The sequence below is a fragment of the Haliotis cracherodii genome, unplaced genomic scaffold (assembly GCF_022045235.1).
Source record: "Haliotis cracherodii isolate W230 unplaced genomic scaffold, xgHalCrac1.p SCAF_11, whole genome shotgun sequence".
Classification (NCBI taxonomy): Eukaryota; Metazoa; Mollusca; class Gastropoda; order Lepetellida; family Haliotidae; genus Haliotis; species Haliotis cracherodii.
Genome location: NW_027266266.1, coordinates 10,773,636 through 10,792,051, shown reverse-complemented (window position 1 = coordinate 10,792,051; position 18,416 = coordinate 10,773,636). Strand labels below are relative to the sequence as shown.

Genomic DNA, 18,416 nt, shown 5'->3' with positions numbered 1-18,416 from the left:
ATCTGTTTCTAATCCTTACCTTCGGGATGACCTTGCCCGTAAACCATAGTCATCACACATGACATACCTCGTGTTATTTGACAGCGTTAGGCGTTAGTATCAGAAACAGTTAACAAGCTCCAAGTAAAACGCACATTCCATCTGTGTGTCTCCCTTAATGTAATTTGCTAAAGGTAACATGATATGGATGCATTACAAGCGTCACAGCTTGTAGCGGTGGCAGTGCGTTCACGAAGTACGTCTCGACTCAGGCGTTAGTGGTGAACAAATATTGACGATCTTTCAGCTCAAACATAGGATTTCAAAATCTCACCATTGAAATATCATATGTAATCAGTTGATGTTTGCATACATAAATGATTATTAACTGAGAATATTTTATGGAAGTATGTGTTATCAATATGCACATATGTTTATTGTGTGGGTCAATTTAACAAATGACTGTTCTTCTGGTATAAGATTCCGGGGTAGAATAGGTCTTCAGCAACCCATGCTTGCCGTAAAAGGTGTCTATGCTTGTCGTAAGAGGCGACTAACGGGATCGGATGGTTAGGCTCGCTGACTTGTTTGATGCATGTCATCGATCCCAGTTGCGTGGATAGATGCTCATGATATCAATCACTGGATTGTCTGGTCCAGACTCGATTTTTTATACAGACCGCCGTCATATAGCTGGAATATAGCTGAGTGCGACGTTAAATAACAAACCAAACCAATCTGGTATTGATAGTACTCTCATTGCTGTCCGTTAGTTTGACTGCTAACACTGCAAAGAGAGTCCATCCGGTATTGGTAGTACTTACATAAGTGATATTTGTTTTATTTATAATACTTGGGTTTACATAATTACTTTAGTATCCATTGGCAGTATTTAGATGGATTCTTTTGGTTTTATGATCCCTGTATAAGTTGAACCTCGATGAAAGGTACACGTATGAGTGTCTATTGGCATTGATAGTGCAATTAAAATCGATGTTCAACAAGTTCTTCCACGCTTAGATTGATCGACACAGCAATAATACAGCAGTTGTAGATGTGTATCTACTGGTATTGACCGTACGAATAGAAGTGTGTCTACCTTTATTAACAGGACGTATTGATGTGTGCCTAATTGTATTGACAATACGTATAAATTTGTGCCTGCTTGTATTGGCAGCACGTATACTTGTGAATCTTCTTGTATTGACCATACGTATAGAGGTGTGTCTACTCGTAATGACCGTACGTAGATATGTGTATCTACTGGTATTGACCGTACGAATAGAAGTGTGTCTACTTGTATTGACAGTACGTATAGAGGTGTGTCTACTCGTACTGACCGTACGTATAGAGGTGCGTCTACTCGTATTGACCGTACGTAGAGATGTGTATCTACTGATATTGACCGTACGTAAAGATGTGTATCTACTGGTATTGACCGTACGAATAGAAGTGTGTCTACTTGTATTGGCAGTACGTAGAGATATATGTCTATTTTTATTGACAGGACGTTTTGATGTGTGCCTACTTATATTGACAATAAGTATAAAGTTGTGCCTGCTTGTATTGGCAGCACGTATATTTGTGTGTCTTCTTGTATTGACAGTACGTATAGAGGTGTGTCTACTCGTATTGACCGTACGTAGAGATGTGTATCTACTGGTATTGACCGTACGAATAGAGGTGTGTATACTTGTATTGACAGTACGTATAGAGGTGTGTCTACTCGTATTGACCGTACGTATAGAGGTGCGTCTACTCGTATTGACCGTACGTAGATATGTGTATCTACAGGTATTGACCGTACGAATAGAAGTGTGTCTACTTGTATTGACAGTACGTATAGAGGTGTGTCTACTCGTATTGACCGTACGTATAGAGGTGTGTCTACTCGTATTGACCGTACGTAGAGATGTGTATCTACAGGTATTGACCGTACGAATAGAAGTGTGTCTACTTGTATTGACAGTACGTATAGAGGTGTGTCTACTCGTATTGACCGTACGTATAGAGGTGTGTCTACTTGGATTGATAATATGTATAAATGTGTATCTACTTGTATTGATAGTACATGAAGATAAGTATCAACTGATATTAACAGTACCTATAGAGGTTTATCTTCTGATATTGACAGTATATATATATATGTGTCAACTGATATTTATAGTAGCATAAAGGTGTCTACCGATATTGATAGTACGTATATACTGTTTGTCTACTGATATTGATAGTACGTATATAATGTTTGTCTACTGATATTGATAGTACGTTAAACTGTTTGTCTACTGATATTGATAGTACGTATATACTGTTTGTCTACTGATATTGATAGTACGTATATACTGTTTGTCTACTGATATTGATAGTACGTATATACTGTTTGTCTACTGATATTGATATTACGTGTATACTGTTTGTCTGCTGATATTGATAGTACGTATAGATGTGTATCTACCAAATGCCGATAACTCTAACACTTGTTGTCATCAGGTTTCGAAAATGAATGATCTTGTGTCCACCTGATATTGATAGCTCTGAGACAGGTGTCCATTTGGTTTTGAAAATACCTGGCGTCATCACTGACTCACCATTTCATCTTTTACGCCCTAGGAATGTGTTTTTTGTAGATATTCGACACTGAATATTCTCTGGCGTTTTGAATTTCCTTTAAAAGGGGGGTTTCTTGTGTATACACAATACTCTAAGTTTATGGCTGCTCATTTGGGTCGAATGAGATGACCTGGTTTCATTAAAATGTATATATGGTCCAAGAAAAAAACATCCTTTTTAAACATTTGTGACATTATGAATAGAAGCTACACATGCCACGGATAAATTGGTGTATAGCATTTATATATCTACACTAAATCTGATGTTCCCCATTCAACATATTCTCCCAACCCTCTCTGTATATAGATTTTTCACATTAGCACTGATGTCCCATTTAAGCATATACCATGCACCTAACATCTCTGTACATAGATTTCCACATTAACCCTGATGTCCCATTTAAGTATATACCATGCACCTAACATCTCTGTACATAGATTTCCACATTAACCCTGATGTCCCATTTAAGTATATACCATGCACCTAACATCTCTGTACATAGATTTCCGAATTAACCCTGATGTCCCATTTAAGCATATACCATGCACCTAACATCTCTGGATATAGATGTTCTTCAGCAACCCATGCTTGTCGTGAAAGGCGACTATGCTTGTCGTAAGAGGCGACTAACGGGATCGGGTGGTCAGGCTCGCAGAATTGGTTGATGTATGGCATCGTATCCCAATTGCGTGGATCGATGTTCATGATGTCAAGCACTGGAATGTCTAGTCAAGACTCGATTATTTACAGACGCCGTCATATAACTGGAATATTGCTGACTGCGGCGTTAAAAAAACAACAACAAAGTAACAAACAAAACTATACCCTGAGCCTCACATCACTGTCACATATTTTCACATTTACCCCGACCCCCATTTCAGCCCGTGCCCTGCACCCCCGAGCGATGTATGGGATCTATCATGGCGGAGGCGAGCAAGCGGCCCCCTGGAGTCCCCCGTCCGAGGGAGGAGTTGCTGCTTCACGCCAAGGATTTCATTGATCAGTACTACACGTCGATCAAAAGGTAGGTAGCCAAAACATCCCCCTGTCCTCCACAACAATCCGCTTTCCGTAGAACACTAGACATGTTTCTGTTGTTATGATTCAATTTGTAAGATTACTCCAAATGTCGACGTGTCTAACGACAACCGTGACAAAGGGGAAAACCATGCTGGAGCTTTACTTCATCCCTTGTCTGGCGCTGCCGGCGGGGACTGGGGATGGCTGGGGGGGGGAGGGGTTGGTGGCTCGGGGGTGTCATCTATGCAAATATTGACTGGTGATAGAATATTGTCGATCAATGAGTTGGTATGTCATTATGTATTAGAGACAAATACAATAGACATACAGTAAACTACGGTTATAGCGAACACGCTTATAACGAACTGACAGATATAACGAACTTACTTTTTTGGTCCCGACTATTTTCTGTAGTTATGCTGTATATATGCTTATAACGAACTATGGTTATAACGAACTAAAATTAGTAGTCCCTTTGAGTTCGTTATAACCGTACTTTACTGTACAAGTTTAATACGTTGTGAAATGCATATTTCACGGAAGGATATATATGTAGACCTGTGATAAAGACTAGTGCAAAGTAAGGCCTCGGTTCGAACCAATCCAAGATTTGAATGTCGATGCGTCAGTTTGTTACATAAATATAACCAATAAATTATTTCCAATTTAGCGATCGATGTTTCGACTTTTCAGATGATTGATTTTTTTTCCGTGGAACCTGCACTGCCCTTTAGAAAAACCCGCTTGATTTGACGAAACCAATTTTTCAGACTACAGAACATGTTCTGCACTAAACCAGTGCCCACTGACGAGTATCAGTCATTCCAACATGTTCTCATCTTCCCGAGGCAAGGGTCCTAACTGACTGTAAAAGTCCAGTTTCCACCTTGGAGAAGTAGCCTGGAATTATCGAGTTATATTTTGGCTGCACTAACGAGTCTATGCATAGTCCAATCAAAATCGCGTAACAAAATCGGGATCGGGTTCGCAAACTGTCGTACATATTTCGGTCGATTGCAGGATTTGCAAAGTATGTGTACCGCCAATTCGCCAAAATCCTTTTTACGATTTAAATGAAGGTGCTCACGTGATTTGATGCCCTTCGCGAAGTAAGACCCGTTATATCGCAATATAGATCCTGATTATCGATGTTTGTTTGATGCAAGCGATATAAGAGGTGAAATCTGATTGGTCAATAGGAGGGACATAGAAGGGACATAACTCGTAATAACAACTGGTAGCGCTACAATCAAGCCCAGAATTTTCAGCCAAGTTCGGCAATTGTGGAAACAGGACGTTTATATAGTCAGTTAACGCCTTTGCCTCGGGAAGATGACATGATCTACCCAGAGCAATTACCCGATTTTAAGGAGCGTCACACAACAGAACATGTTCTTCGAATACTTGATGATATCGAGTACGAGTAGCTAAAGATTTATCTGATATTAAGGTTGGTTGGTTGGTTTGTTGTTTAATGTCTCACTCTGCAATATTCCAGCTACATGAAGGCGATTTGTAAATAGTCGTGTCCAGACAATCCAGTGATCGATATCATAAGCATCGATCCACGCAATTGGGATCGATGACATGCATCAACCAAGTCAGCAAGCCTGACCACCCGATCCCGTTAGTCGCCTCTTACGACAAGCACAGTCACCTTTTACGGCAAGCACGGGTTGCTGAAGGCCTATTCTACCCCGTGTCTTCACGGGCCTTTAAGGAGTATGCCAAGACAGAACATATTCAGTGCTGAGTAAATGTTTGCTGTAGCCAGTCAGTAATCAGAACCGCTTGATGTAAACGATTATCAGTAGGACAGAACTTACACAACCTTCATCTGTCCGTGAAGATCCGGGGTAGAATAGGTCTTCAACAACCCATGCTTGCCGTAAAAGGCGACCATGCTTGTCGTAAGAGGCAACTAACGGGATCGGGTGCACAGGCTCGCGGACTTGGTTGATGCATGTCATCAACCCCAATTGCGTGGATCGGTGTTCATGATATTAATCACTGGATTGTCTGGTCCAGACCTGATTATTTACAGACCGCCGTCATATAGCTAGAATATTGCTGAGTTCGGCGTTAAACAACAAACAAGCAAACAAACAAACAAAACCAGACCCTCGCGTTCTGCCAAGATATGTACATTATCGACCACACTGAACTAATCTATGACACTCCGTGCGACTTTGGGTTAGAATATGTCCACAGGACCTATAGTGGTCGTTAGAGGCGACTAAATCCATCGAGTGGCCAGGCCCGGGAAACGTACCCTAAAGCGTGAGTCGTTGCACTCATGATATCAATCACAGGATTGTCTTGTCCAGACTCGATTCGTTTGTTATAGGTCGCTGTCATGTGCGGCATCCAATGTGTACAGTCGTATTATGTATCATTTGATAACATGAACAAATTTAATGGTAGCAATAAGAAAACAAACGCATTTTATATACTGTATACAGTAAACTACGGTTATAACGAACTCGCTTATAACGAACTAACGGATATAACGAACTAACATTTTAGTCCCGACTATATGCTGTTGATATCCTGTATATCTGCTTATAACGAATTACGGTTATAACAAACTAAAATTAGTAGTCCCTTTGAGTTCGTTATAACCGTAGTTTACTGTAATAACAAGCATGTCGATCAAGGCAATCATCAAAGTCCTCCATGTGTCCGAGTGAGTGAGTGAGTGAGTATGCTTTTACGCCGCTTTGATCAACATTCCAGCAATATCACGGCAGGGGACACCAGAAATGGGCTTCACGCATTGTACCCATGTCGGGAATCGAACCCGGGTCTTCGGCGTGACGAGCGAAGGGTTTAAACACTAGGTTACCCGACCGCCCCTCTACGTGTCCGAAATGTTATTATATCAATATTGAGTAATGCTAGTGAATACAGACGTACTCTGGTATGTACAATCACCTGACTGATTGGATCACCATGTGATAATAAACACAGACCGAGTAAAATGTCCTATTCAGACCTTTTGTGCATGAATTTGGATTTCAGCCTAAACACAAACAACTTAAGAGCGACTAAAGATTGATACTTTATTGGAAACGGTTCGTCGATGATGGGGATTGTTGTGTTCCCCATAGAAACCCATTTTTTAATCCATGTTTTTGTGACTATTCAATATGTGAGTACGGATAAAGACATCCTCACATATTGACATACTCTTGAACAGAAGAATCCTATGAAACTTAGAACAACTGGTCTTTATCTAAAACACAAATGTTTTCCCCTGTGTCTCAGATCGAATATCATATGTCAATATATATTTTTAAAGAAACGTTTCATCTTAGGATTCTTCGAGAAAAATATAAATGCTTTTACTGAGAGCTTTCTAATCCATTTGCTGCTTTGAAAAAACAAGTTGCTTGCGAAATGAGTTTGCCGATTAAACAATTCTTGAAGTGAAATATGATAAAAGCTGTACTTACGTGTATCGACATTACGTTGGAACATACGATATAACCCCTCTTCAACTTATTTCTCGTTGGTGATGAAGGCGCTCAACTGCCACTATATTGTGAAACATGTCTGCATGAGAACCATTTGTACTTTCATTTTAATCAGAAAATATTACAAACACTGGTTGTTGTATTGTAACAGAACGGCTAAAGTATCTAATTCTCGAATTTCCTTCTCATCATGAGCAGGACTGATACCATTACAGCCTATAGCAAAGGAAAATATGATTGATATCAAAATTAGATTTATAATAATAATAATAATAATAATAAAGGCTCTTCACGATAGAATTGTTTTGTGCACTTTTGCACACATTTATTTGTCTGATGATCCTCTTGTGAAGCATGTCAAGACTCATGATGAAAACAAGGCATTCCACGGTTTTCTAAAACGAGCAAAGGATGTGGGACATAATCTCAATGTCGGTGATGATTTTGTTGATGGTCCTGTACTGCTGGACGGTACAGAAATGAGTGTCAACCAAGCGAAGTGCTATATCAAATCGGCCCAATTTTTTCAAGGAGAGGCTTTCTGAACGACCACTGCATCGGGTTTATGTGCAGTGTGTTGAGAAGATCAGCAATCCTGCAGAGTCCTTCGCTTGGTCTGGCCTGAAAAGTTAAACAGAAGGCTTTCTGTTTGCTGCTCAGGACCAGTCACTTCTAACTCGAAACCGTCAACGTGTGATTTTGCATCAAAATGTAAATATGAAATGTAGATTATGTAATGAATGTAATGAGACTGCCCAACACATTGATGCCCAGCTTTGGCACAGACACAGTATCTTAAGCGACATGATGGGGTGGCTCGATCATTGTATTACCGCCTTCGCAATGCTTGTGGTTTTGACACAGAGGTCCATCCATGGTACGACCCGGAATATGTAGAGGACGTCATGGAAAATGATAAATACCAAATCCTTTGGAATAGGCCCGTATACAGCCTCAGACGTATCCAGGCTAACAAACTTGATCTTGTCCTTTTTGATATATCCAATGAAATCATTTATATTATTGAATAGTCTGTCCCCTTTGACACTGATGTGATTGAAAAGATTGAGGAAAAACATGGCAAATATGCGGACCTCGCTTTCGAAATGTCACGCTTGCATCCCAAGTACCAAGTTGTCCGACTCCCCATTGTTCTCGGTGCCTTAGGTTTGGTACCTCCCAATCTGTTGACTGACATTGGGAGAGTCCCCGGGTTTGCTACCAGGAATACAGCTTTTCTGACAATCTGGGTAATGCAGAAGGCTGCAGTGTTGGGGAGTCTTCACATTGTCCGAAGAGTTCTGGGTGGGTTTGACTAGGCAGCGCTTCCTGGGAGAAGTCCCATTCTCTGTCTGGGCTGCGTGTAGAGGGGGCAAGGCCCCTGAGCTGATGATGAGCCTAACCAGCCTGACTGTGCCAGTATCACCCAAACCCTCTTTGCTGCATTTTCTTTATTTCAGTCTGTAAATAATATTAATAACCCATTCATAATGCGTCAGCTTCCGAAACGAATGCTTTTGTAAACCCCATGGGCACTGGTAATGATGACGACCTACCAAGGTTCAGTATCAGAGCTACCCTGGGATTCGAACCCGCTTTCATTGGATCCTGGTTCGCCTAAGGAACGCGACTCACACAGAATTGCGGTTCATGTGACCACGAGCCATCAGTGCTTCCTTATTTAAACGAAGTTTCTAAATAACCACTTTCTGAAAGGCAAGCTTCCGACTACAACTGTTGTGCTCTAATAATGTTGTTTGACTGAATATAGGTCCAACACGGCATCCCACCAGAAGCGGTGGGCGGAGGTTGTCGCCAGTGTGGAAAAGTCAGGAACATATGATCTGACCTTCGCTGAGTTGACCTTCGGTGCCAAGACGGCGTGGAGAAATGCCCCAAGATGTATCGGCAGAATACAGTGGTCAAAGCTACAGGTAGGTAGACAGAAATGGGTGTTGTATAGAAAGGACAAACAATTTCCTTCTGTGAGTGAGTGAGTGAGGATTTACGCTGCCTTTAGCAATACTCCAACAATATCACGGAGGGGGACACCAGAAATGGGCTTCACATATTGTACCCATGTCAAACCCGGGCCTTTAGGGTGACGAGCGAACGCTTTAACCACTAGGCCACCCGACTGTCCCATTATAGTCAACTGTTTGTTTTAACCAGCTCCGTTATATCCAGACTTCATATCAGTTTCGACACCGGCTCTTTTATGTAATAGAGAAATCATTGGAATCCACGTATTCGTTGATATATTATTTCTATATAATTCTAGGGCGGTCGGGTAGCCTAGTGGTTAAAGCGTTCGCTCGTCACGCCGAAGACCCGGGTTCGATTCCCGACATGGGTACAATGTGTGAAGCCCATTTCTGGTGTCCCCCGCCGTGATATTGCTGGAATATTGCTAAAAGCGGCGTAAACCCATACTCACTCACTTAATATATAATTCTGCATAATCAGCTCTCGTTACATCAGTTGTTCTTGCACAAAATGCACGTTCAGAATGGCCAATGAATTCCTGGCTCAGAATCAAAGGCAACGACTATTACGGGACGTCAACATGACGTCATCAGTTCAATTCGTCACACGTGTTACTCGCTTCTATTGCTTGGTCTCTCTGTGTTAAGTTCCCCTCTCTGCACAGCTCGCTGATTAAAACTACTTTTGTTAATAATCCCTCAAACATAGTAACAATCTTGTAAAAAGTAAAATATACTGTCTGGAAAAACTTGTTAAAACGTAAAAGCTCTCAATCCTATGAAATATTTTTTCACGCAGAAGAAGGGCAGGACATGCGCACCATTGTCAAAAACACCTGTTGTCATCTTTGGTTTTCAGTGATCCATTAAAATAATGTTCATGATATACTGCCTTTTTTCACAACGTGTCTGTTTCGGTTGATATTCGAAATTGATTATTCTCTAGTGTTGAAGTTTTATTTGTTCGTATTGATAGAAAAGAACTGGAATACCCCAGATACATGCTTCCTGTTTTAACCGTCCGCTCATCCTTCCATTCTCTGGCGATGACGTTTTATATTTGTGTACAGAAAATATAGTTCCAGTTATGAGCATCTTCCCAAGGCAAGAAAGTTAACTGGCTTTAAAAGTCCAGTTTCCACCCTTGCCGAACTAGGCTGGTATTATGGAGTTACATTTTGGCTGGACTAACGAGTCTATGCATAGTCCAATCAAAATCGCGCACCGAAATCGAAATCCGGTTCGTAAACTGTCGTGCAGATTTCGGTCGATTGCAGGATTTGCAAGGCATGCACACCGCCCACTCGTTGGATATTTTCCAAACCTTTTCATGTTTTTAATCAAGGTGCTAACGTGATTTGATGCACTTCGCAATGTAAGACCCGTTTTATCACAATATAGATCTTGATTATCTATCAGATCGTCTTGACTGGGCACCGCCATTTTGTTTGAAACGAATGCAAGTGATGGATTCGGTTTGATCCATATGACAGGCTCAGAAGGGACATAACTCATAATAACCATTGGTGGCACTACGATCGAGCCCAGGAATTCCAGCCTAGTTCGGCAAGGGAAAAACTCAGTCAGTTAACTCTCTTGCATCGGGAAGATGAGTTATGAACGGAATATAAATGAAGTTGAAACCAAATATACCAGTCTTATGACTGTGACAAGCGTGCGGAATATGCACATAACGACAACACGACAGCGACATATATCACCAAAGCTATCAGATCGCACAAAGGCCCATCTGATCCGCCGCTGCGCTATCTGGCCAGTTTAATCACAGATACTGTCGGCTGTCATGTGTAATCCTGTGTGATGAATCTACCCGACTATCACCCAGCTTCATCATTGGCCGGTCCATCCATCAGGGATGACACGTCTGTAGGCGCGTCACAGATCACAGATTAACATCGACTACAACAGGAGCCAACACCGTAATAACTCTTTCATCTGCCCAGGTTAATTAGTGTATTACCTGGCCGGTCGTTTAGCGCTGACTATTACAATTTATTGCTGGTTAAGTCAGTTTTATACGGTATTTACAATATGATGAATTAATAGTAAATCAATGTGCAAATGGTTCCTTGGCATTTGAGTGGCTTCCAGGTCGCACTAATCATCATCATCATCATCATCATCATCATCATCATCATCATCATCATTATTAATGCGTTATTGTGCTGAATGATTATACAAACACTCTGTTGGGTTAATATTGTTGTAATATTTAACTAACTTCAACATTTATTGCGTAACGGATTTACGTGAATATCGTACTGTACGTTTATACCTCCTTAAACGATAAAATATCGATGTTAATTATGAAGTAATTGATGTCCATTCTGTTCGGGTCTTTGTTTAAATCAGAATGTGTAGTTTCCTGATCTGCTTCTGACAATGACAGTGTATTCAGGCATCATCCGCAGAGAGGCACTGGTCAGTGAAGTCCCCTCTTGAAATCTCAACATCCGGGCGATTACCTTAGGGAACGCCCATCTATTTAAAGGGGCATTACTCGTTCACCCGGGAATTCGTTAATCCGAACGAATTCGCTTTGAATGTCACCGTCCGGATTAAAGACATTTCACTAAATAGGTGGATGGATGGATGGATGTGTGGGTGGATGGGTGGATGGTTGTTTTGATGGATCGATGGAAGGATGGATTTATGGATGGTTTGATAGATGGATGGATGGATCCATACATGTGAGATTAAATGTATGTCACATTCTGTACAAGAAATATCACCCGTGAAGATCCGGGTTAGAATAGGTCTTCGGGCAACCCATGCTTGTCTGTAGAAGGCGACTATGCTTGTCGTAAGAGGCGACTAAAGGGATCGGCAGGTCAGGCTCGCTGACCTGGTTGATGCATGTCAGCGATCTCATGGATCGATGCGTGGATCGATGCTCATGATGTCAATCACTAGAATGCTTAGTCCAGACACGGTTATTTACAGACCGCCATCCAAAAGCTGGAATATATTCGATTCTGCTTGTTTGTTTGTTTGTTGTTTAACGCCGCACTCAGCAATATTCCAGCTATATGACGGCGGTCTGTGAATAATTGTAATCCTGGCATGACATATATATATGGATATATATATATATATATATATATATATATATATATATATATATATATATATATATATATATATATATATATATATATATATATATGTGGATATATATATATATATATATATATGTGTGTGTGTGGATATATATATATATATATATATATATATATATTTATATATATATCGATTTTTCCGTAATTCGAGAAAAACGAAGTGTCTCTGTGTATATATATATATATATATATATATATATATATATATATATATATATATATATATATATATATATGGATGGTTGTTTTGATGGATCGATGGAAGGATGGATTTATTATATTATATGTTAGGATGGAAGAATGAGTAGAAAAGGTGCAGCTGTTTTGTAATTTCAGTCCACTATCGTGTGATCAACACAGGAATAGAAATAACATGTTAGGACTTCTCACATCTAATGTTCTTTTCCTGTCCAGGTGTTTGACGCCCGGCACATCACCACAGCCCGAGGCATGTTTGAGGCCCTGTGTAACCACATCAAATACGGCACCAACAAAGGAAATATCAGGTGGAAATAACTCTTGGCCATGTTTTACTTCAATCAGCTCGACTCAGTTCAATACGTAATCTCGGCAGGCACCGGAAGGAATCCATATTGGAACATGTGTTCTTCACGTGACTATCACGTGACATAATCTGTCTGCATTCGGCCCTGATGTAAAAATGTTATGTTAATAACTTTACTATGGTTTAAGCTCCCGAAGAGTTGCGTCCCTTGGCTGGGCCAATGTTTCCTTGGATCATAGTGAGTGAGTGAGTATGGTTTTACGCCGCTTTTAGCAATATTCCAGCAATATCACGGCGAGGGACACCAGAAATGGGATTCACACATTGTACCTATGTCGGGAATCGAACCCGGGTCTTCGGCGTGACGAGCGAACGCTTTAACCACTAGGCTACCCGACCGCCCCCCTTGGATCATAGGCATTGTCAACTCTTCATTTTCAAAGTGTTCATCGTCTACGACCTTCATTTCTACTGGTTTTCTTCCTACGTGAAGGAACCACCTCCGTGGTCTAGTGGATAGAGTGTTTGCCCGGAGAGCGGAAGGTCGGTGGATCGATCCCACGCCGCGTCATATCAAAAGACGTTAAAAGATGGTACTTGTTGTTACCCTGTCTGGCGCTCGGCTTTAAGGGGATAAAACAAGGACTGTTCGGCTCGGTGTCCGAGTGAGGATATCCATGTTAAACTCGCATGGTATCTCAGTGGGCTAGAACAATAAAGCCGGCATTAGTGTCCAGACCATCACTCTTTCCTGCCATAGTTTGTAAAAAGTACTCTGTGGCTGGGTAATATTGTGTAAAACTAAATAGGTTCAAAGAGGTCTGGGATAAGAAATAATTATTTTTTTGGTTATAACATCGCTGTATCATATGATACAATCAACTTAAAGGTATAGTTTTTATTTTTACTCAGTTATAAAGTGATTACAGTTTGTACAATGAGCCCCTCTGTTGTATTTGCCATTTAGATCTGCTATCACGATCTTCCCACACCGTACTGACGGCAGACATGATTTCAAGGTATGGAACTTCCAGCTGATCCGCTACGCTGGGTACCGTCAGGCCGACGGCAGCTTCATTGGTGACCCTGCTAACGTGGAATTCACAGAGGTGAGAACACAACGCTCCATCTGGGTACAGTGAGTGAGTGAGTGAGTGAATGAGTAGTGTTTTACGCCGCTTTTAGCAATATTCCAGCAATATCACGGCGGGGGACACCAGAAATGGGCTTCACACATTGTACGCATGTCGGGAATCAAACCCTCGTCTTCGGCGTGACGAGCGAACGCTTTTACCACTAGGCTACCCGACCGCCCCTCTCTGGGTACAGATGAATGGGGATCGGTGGTAATAAAGGGGTGCTCATAGTATCAATCACTGGCTTACATGGTCAAGGTGATAGAATAGGTCTTACAGAAACCCATGCTTCCCGTAAAAGGCGACTATGCTTGTCGCAAGAGGCGACTAACGGGATCGGGTGGTCAGGATCGCTGTGTTTGTTAATGCATGTCATCGTATTCCAATTGCGTGGATCGATGCCGTCATGCAGCTGGAATAGTGCTGAGTTCGGCGCAAAGTGTACAACAACATTCATTCACTCTATCCATGACCTTGACTTTATTGTTGAAGTTGAATCATTAAAATTGATGAAACATTATTATAGTGATCACCTGAATCTATATTTAGCGTAGCTGTCGAAATGTTGGTAGCTGTAGAAGTAAATGTAAAATACTATTAACCGGCAACTGCTTTAGTGGTTGTGGTAGGGGCAGTACTCGCAGTAGCAGCGCCATCGCCATCAGCGGTAGTGTTAGCAACACCAGCAGCAGCAGTAGAACTAGTAGTAGTAGCAGCAACGCCACCACCACAGTCAGCAGTAGTACTAGCAGCAGCAGTAGTAGTAGTAGTAATAGCAGAAGTAGTAGAAGCAGCAGCAGCAGCAGACTGAGAAGTAATAACAGCAGTAACTGTAAAAGTAGCAGCAGCAGTATTTGTAGTAACAGTAGTTGTAGTATCAGTAGTAGCTGTAGCAGCAGCAGTATAAGCAGTAATAACAGCAGTAGTAATAGCAGCAGCAGTAGTAGTAGTAGTAGTAGTAGTAGTAGTAGTAGTAACAGTAGTAGTAGTAGCAGTAGTAGCAGCAGTGGTAGTACATGTAGTAGTAGTAGTAGTAGTAGTTGTGGTAGCAGTAGTAGTAATAGTAGTAGCAGCCGTAATAGTAGCAGAAGTAGGAGCAGCAACAACAGTAGTAGAAGTAGTATGATGAGGAGTAGCAGTAGTAGAAGCAGTAGCAGCAGTAGTAGTAGTAGCAGTAGTCGTAGTAGTAGTAGTAGTAGCAGTAGTAGTGGTAGTAGTGGTGGTGGTGAAATATTGAACTTCGGCTAAACGTGGCAAAAAAAGGCTTATTTGCGTCAACAAGTGTACTCCATGTTTATCGTCCTTGACCTTCAGGTATGCGAGAAGCTGGGGTGGAAGGGCAAAGGAAGTAACTTTGATGTCCTGCCGCTTGTCCTGTCCGCTGGAGGTCACGACCCGGAAGTGTTTGAGATTCCACCGGAACTTATTCTTGAAGTTCAGATGAAACATCCAAAGTAAGTATGAAACGTATTCCTACTTTGGAGTGAGTGAGTGAGTGAGTGAGTGAGTTGGGTTTAACGCCGCTTTTAACAGTATACCAGTTATATCACGGCGTGTCAGCTTAATGTCTGAGGAAAGCCCGAAGTGATGCAGGTCTCAGACGTTTACCACTTCAGTGAAACCCACGAGCAGGGGTATGGTGCTAGAAACATAATCGGGGCGAACCGGGATTCGAACCCACAGTGATAGGTTTCTGGCGTGCCCAAGGGACGCAACTCTGCACAGCAAATCGCGGCGCCTTAGACGACTTGGCTACCCGTGCCCCCTACTTTGGAAGTAATAGAACAACATATGTATTGAATATAAACATAAACACACGACACGTCGAAACGAAAGTGTGTTTGTTTTTCGAAGTTCTCCTAAAATACATTGTTGTTCCAGATGAACAAAGCATCATGCATACTGACATACTTACGGGGCGAGTGTTTCTTTTCGCGAACACCTAGTGTCATAAACGATTTTCAGCGATCCTTTCAATGGAAGCTGAATCGACGGATAAACAAATAACTAATTTTTCTCTTACGTTGACGTTGATGTTCAAAATGATAAAAAAAACGACAACAAATGGAATACACCAGATACATGCTTCCTGTTAAAGCCGTCTTCTTATTCGTCACATTTTTCAAAATATTGATAATGTGACGATTAATAATTCAGCATATCCAAACCCTAAAGCATGCTCAAACCGCTATATTGTCACACCGAAAACCTGGTCAACTGTCGCTGCTGCTACTGTTACTGTGGATCAGTGAGCACGTGAATTCCATTCTCAGCTCCCTAGGGAGTAGGGAGTGAATGAGTGTTGTTTAACGCCGATTTTAGCAAAAGTCCATCAATATCACGGCGGGGGGACACCAGAAATGGGCTTCACACATTGTACCCATGTCGGGAATCGTACCGGGTCTTCGGCGTGACGAGCGAATGCTTTAACCACTAGCTTACCCGACCGCCCCTTCCCTAAGGAGTAGACAACCCATGTGCATCTGAGGCGCTAGACGGTTAAGAGTCGCATTACCATCTCATTCTACCGGGTACCCATAAACTGCTAGGGACCTGGAGGCACATTCCGAACAAAATCACATTCCTAACGAGACACCACCTGTAACAATATTCCATTCCGAGTTTGAGTGTTAATAGAAATAAACACGTACAATATGCGACAAGTACTTATTACCAGTTTTATGCTTTTCTAGATACCGACCGATTTGATGCAATCCACTGTAAAATATGTTGATATATATCTGGAAATGCATGTATCATAAACATTCATCGCGTCTGCTGCAGCTATCTGTAATATTGCAAATTGGTAACCTTAGAAGTGTACACGTGGGTATCCGTCAACAGCTGGCTATTACTGATTAGGGAGAACATAGATGCCGATAAATCGCTATAAATAAAATACAGGAAAAACTATGTCTTCATGGCAGACAGTATACTAAACATCTCTCAAATTAAAATGATAAATGGCAAACATTGTCCTACATGAATGAACAATATAAAATAGCAAATGTCATATTTATCTTATTATATTACTACATATGCATATATGTTGATGCCGTTGCATAGCTTTCTATTAGGGACACGAGTGACCAAGTTGCCTATGGCATCGCAGTACACTGTGCAGAGTTGCGTCCCTTAGTCGTGCCAGAGTGAGTGAGTGAGTTGGGTTTAACGCCGCTTTTAACATTATTCCAGTTATATCACGGCGTGTCAGCTTAATGTGGGAGGAAAGCCCAAAGTGATGCAGGTCTCAGACGTTTACCACTTCGGTGAAACCCACGAGCACGGGTATGGTGCTGACAAACCTATCGGGCCGAACCGGGATTCGAACCCACAATCATAGGTTTCTGGCGTGTCCAGGGACGCAACTCTGCACAGCGAATCGCTCCGCCTTAGACGACTGGGCCACCCGTGCCCCCTAGTCGTGCCAGAGAGCTATGGCTGTGGGTTCGAATACCATATTCGTTCTAGTTATGTGTCTAAGTTTGTCACCACCATATTCGTGTTCGCGAAATTCACCAAGGTGGTAAACGTCGATTTCGAACTTATAAGTCGTCATAAAACTGAAATATTATTCAAAGTGACGTCACTCACTCACTCACTCTACGTCAGCATGTACATAAACATGAAATTACTCACGTTAAATATTTCACAGACGATGAATCATTTCAATATGTATTTCAAAATTATTTCGAGTCATCAATACATCTAAATGTGTTGCAAGTATTTTGTTAAAACGTGTAGTGTTCACATATCATTGTTTCACATAAAAAGTATTTATCGATTCCTATTCACCACATTTCCATTCTAAGCTTCCGTAATTACTTATTTTTAACAAGTCGAATGTGTTCCATATTGCTATCCCGTTGTGAGGTAACATATTTCAGATTTTTCAATATATGAATGTTTTTGTTTAAATTGATTAAATTGCCGAAGGAAAAACAGTAGTGAAAATTAAATGAATGCATCCTTGGAAATCAGTGACGACACAAGGTGTTCCCAGGCAGCCTGTATTTACCGCTAATTTAATGGTATTCAACCATAAAGTGAGTGAGTGAGTGTGGTTTTACGCCGCGTTTAGCAATATTCCAGCATTGACGGCGGGGGACACCAGAAATGGGCTTCACACATTGTACAAATGTCGGGAGTCGCTATATTGCTGAAATAATGCCGATGCGACGTTAAGTTTTAACTCACTCAAATGTCGGGAATCGAACCGGGTCTTCAGCGTGACGAGCGAACGCTTTAACCACTAGGCTACCCGACCGCCCCTGTACCATAAAGAGTGTATGGTTCGGTCCCAAACGTTGAACATACATGTATATTGCAGCTATATGGTGTGGCTGTTTATGTTAAAATATGTGAATATACCTCGAGAAATCTATTTAGGAATACATATGCGACATAATCTGTTCTGTTTTAAGAAATATATGGATGCACAGTGAGATGAGTGAGTATGTTTTTACGCCGCTTTTAGCAATATTCCAGTTATATCACGGTGGGGGGACACCAGAAATGGGCTTCACACATTGTACCCATGTGGGGAATCAAACCCGGGTCTTCGG

At 41.5% G+C, this 18,416-nt stretch overlaps 1 protein-coding gene across 4 annotated transcripts in view; it reads left to right on the top strand.

The window, feature by feature from the left end:
- Nucleotides 1-18,416, top strand: part of LOC139456213 (nitric oxide synthase 1-like) — a 149,271-nt gene that overhangs the window by 97,885 nt on the left and 32,970 nt on the right. For 3 of the 4 annotated variants that reach the window (XM_071237791.1, XM_071237790.1, XM_071237792.1), the window contains exons 3-7: nucleotides 3,471-3,613; nucleotides 8,857-9,019; nucleotides 12,625-12,716; nucleotides 13,683-13,824; nucleotides 15,166-15,305. In XM_071237791.1, coding sequence (XP_071093892.1) covers nucleotides 3,471-3,613; nucleotides 8,857-9,019; nucleotides 12,625-12,716; nucleotides 13,683-13,824; nucleotides 15,166-15,305 — 680 coding nt within the window. The remainder of the gene's footprint in view (nucleotides 1-3,470; nucleotides 3,614-8,856; nucleotides 9,020-12,624; nucleotides 12,717-13,682; nucleotides 13,825-15,165; nucleotides 15,306-18,416) is intronic. The other variant, XM_071237793.1, reaches the window with a different exon arrangement.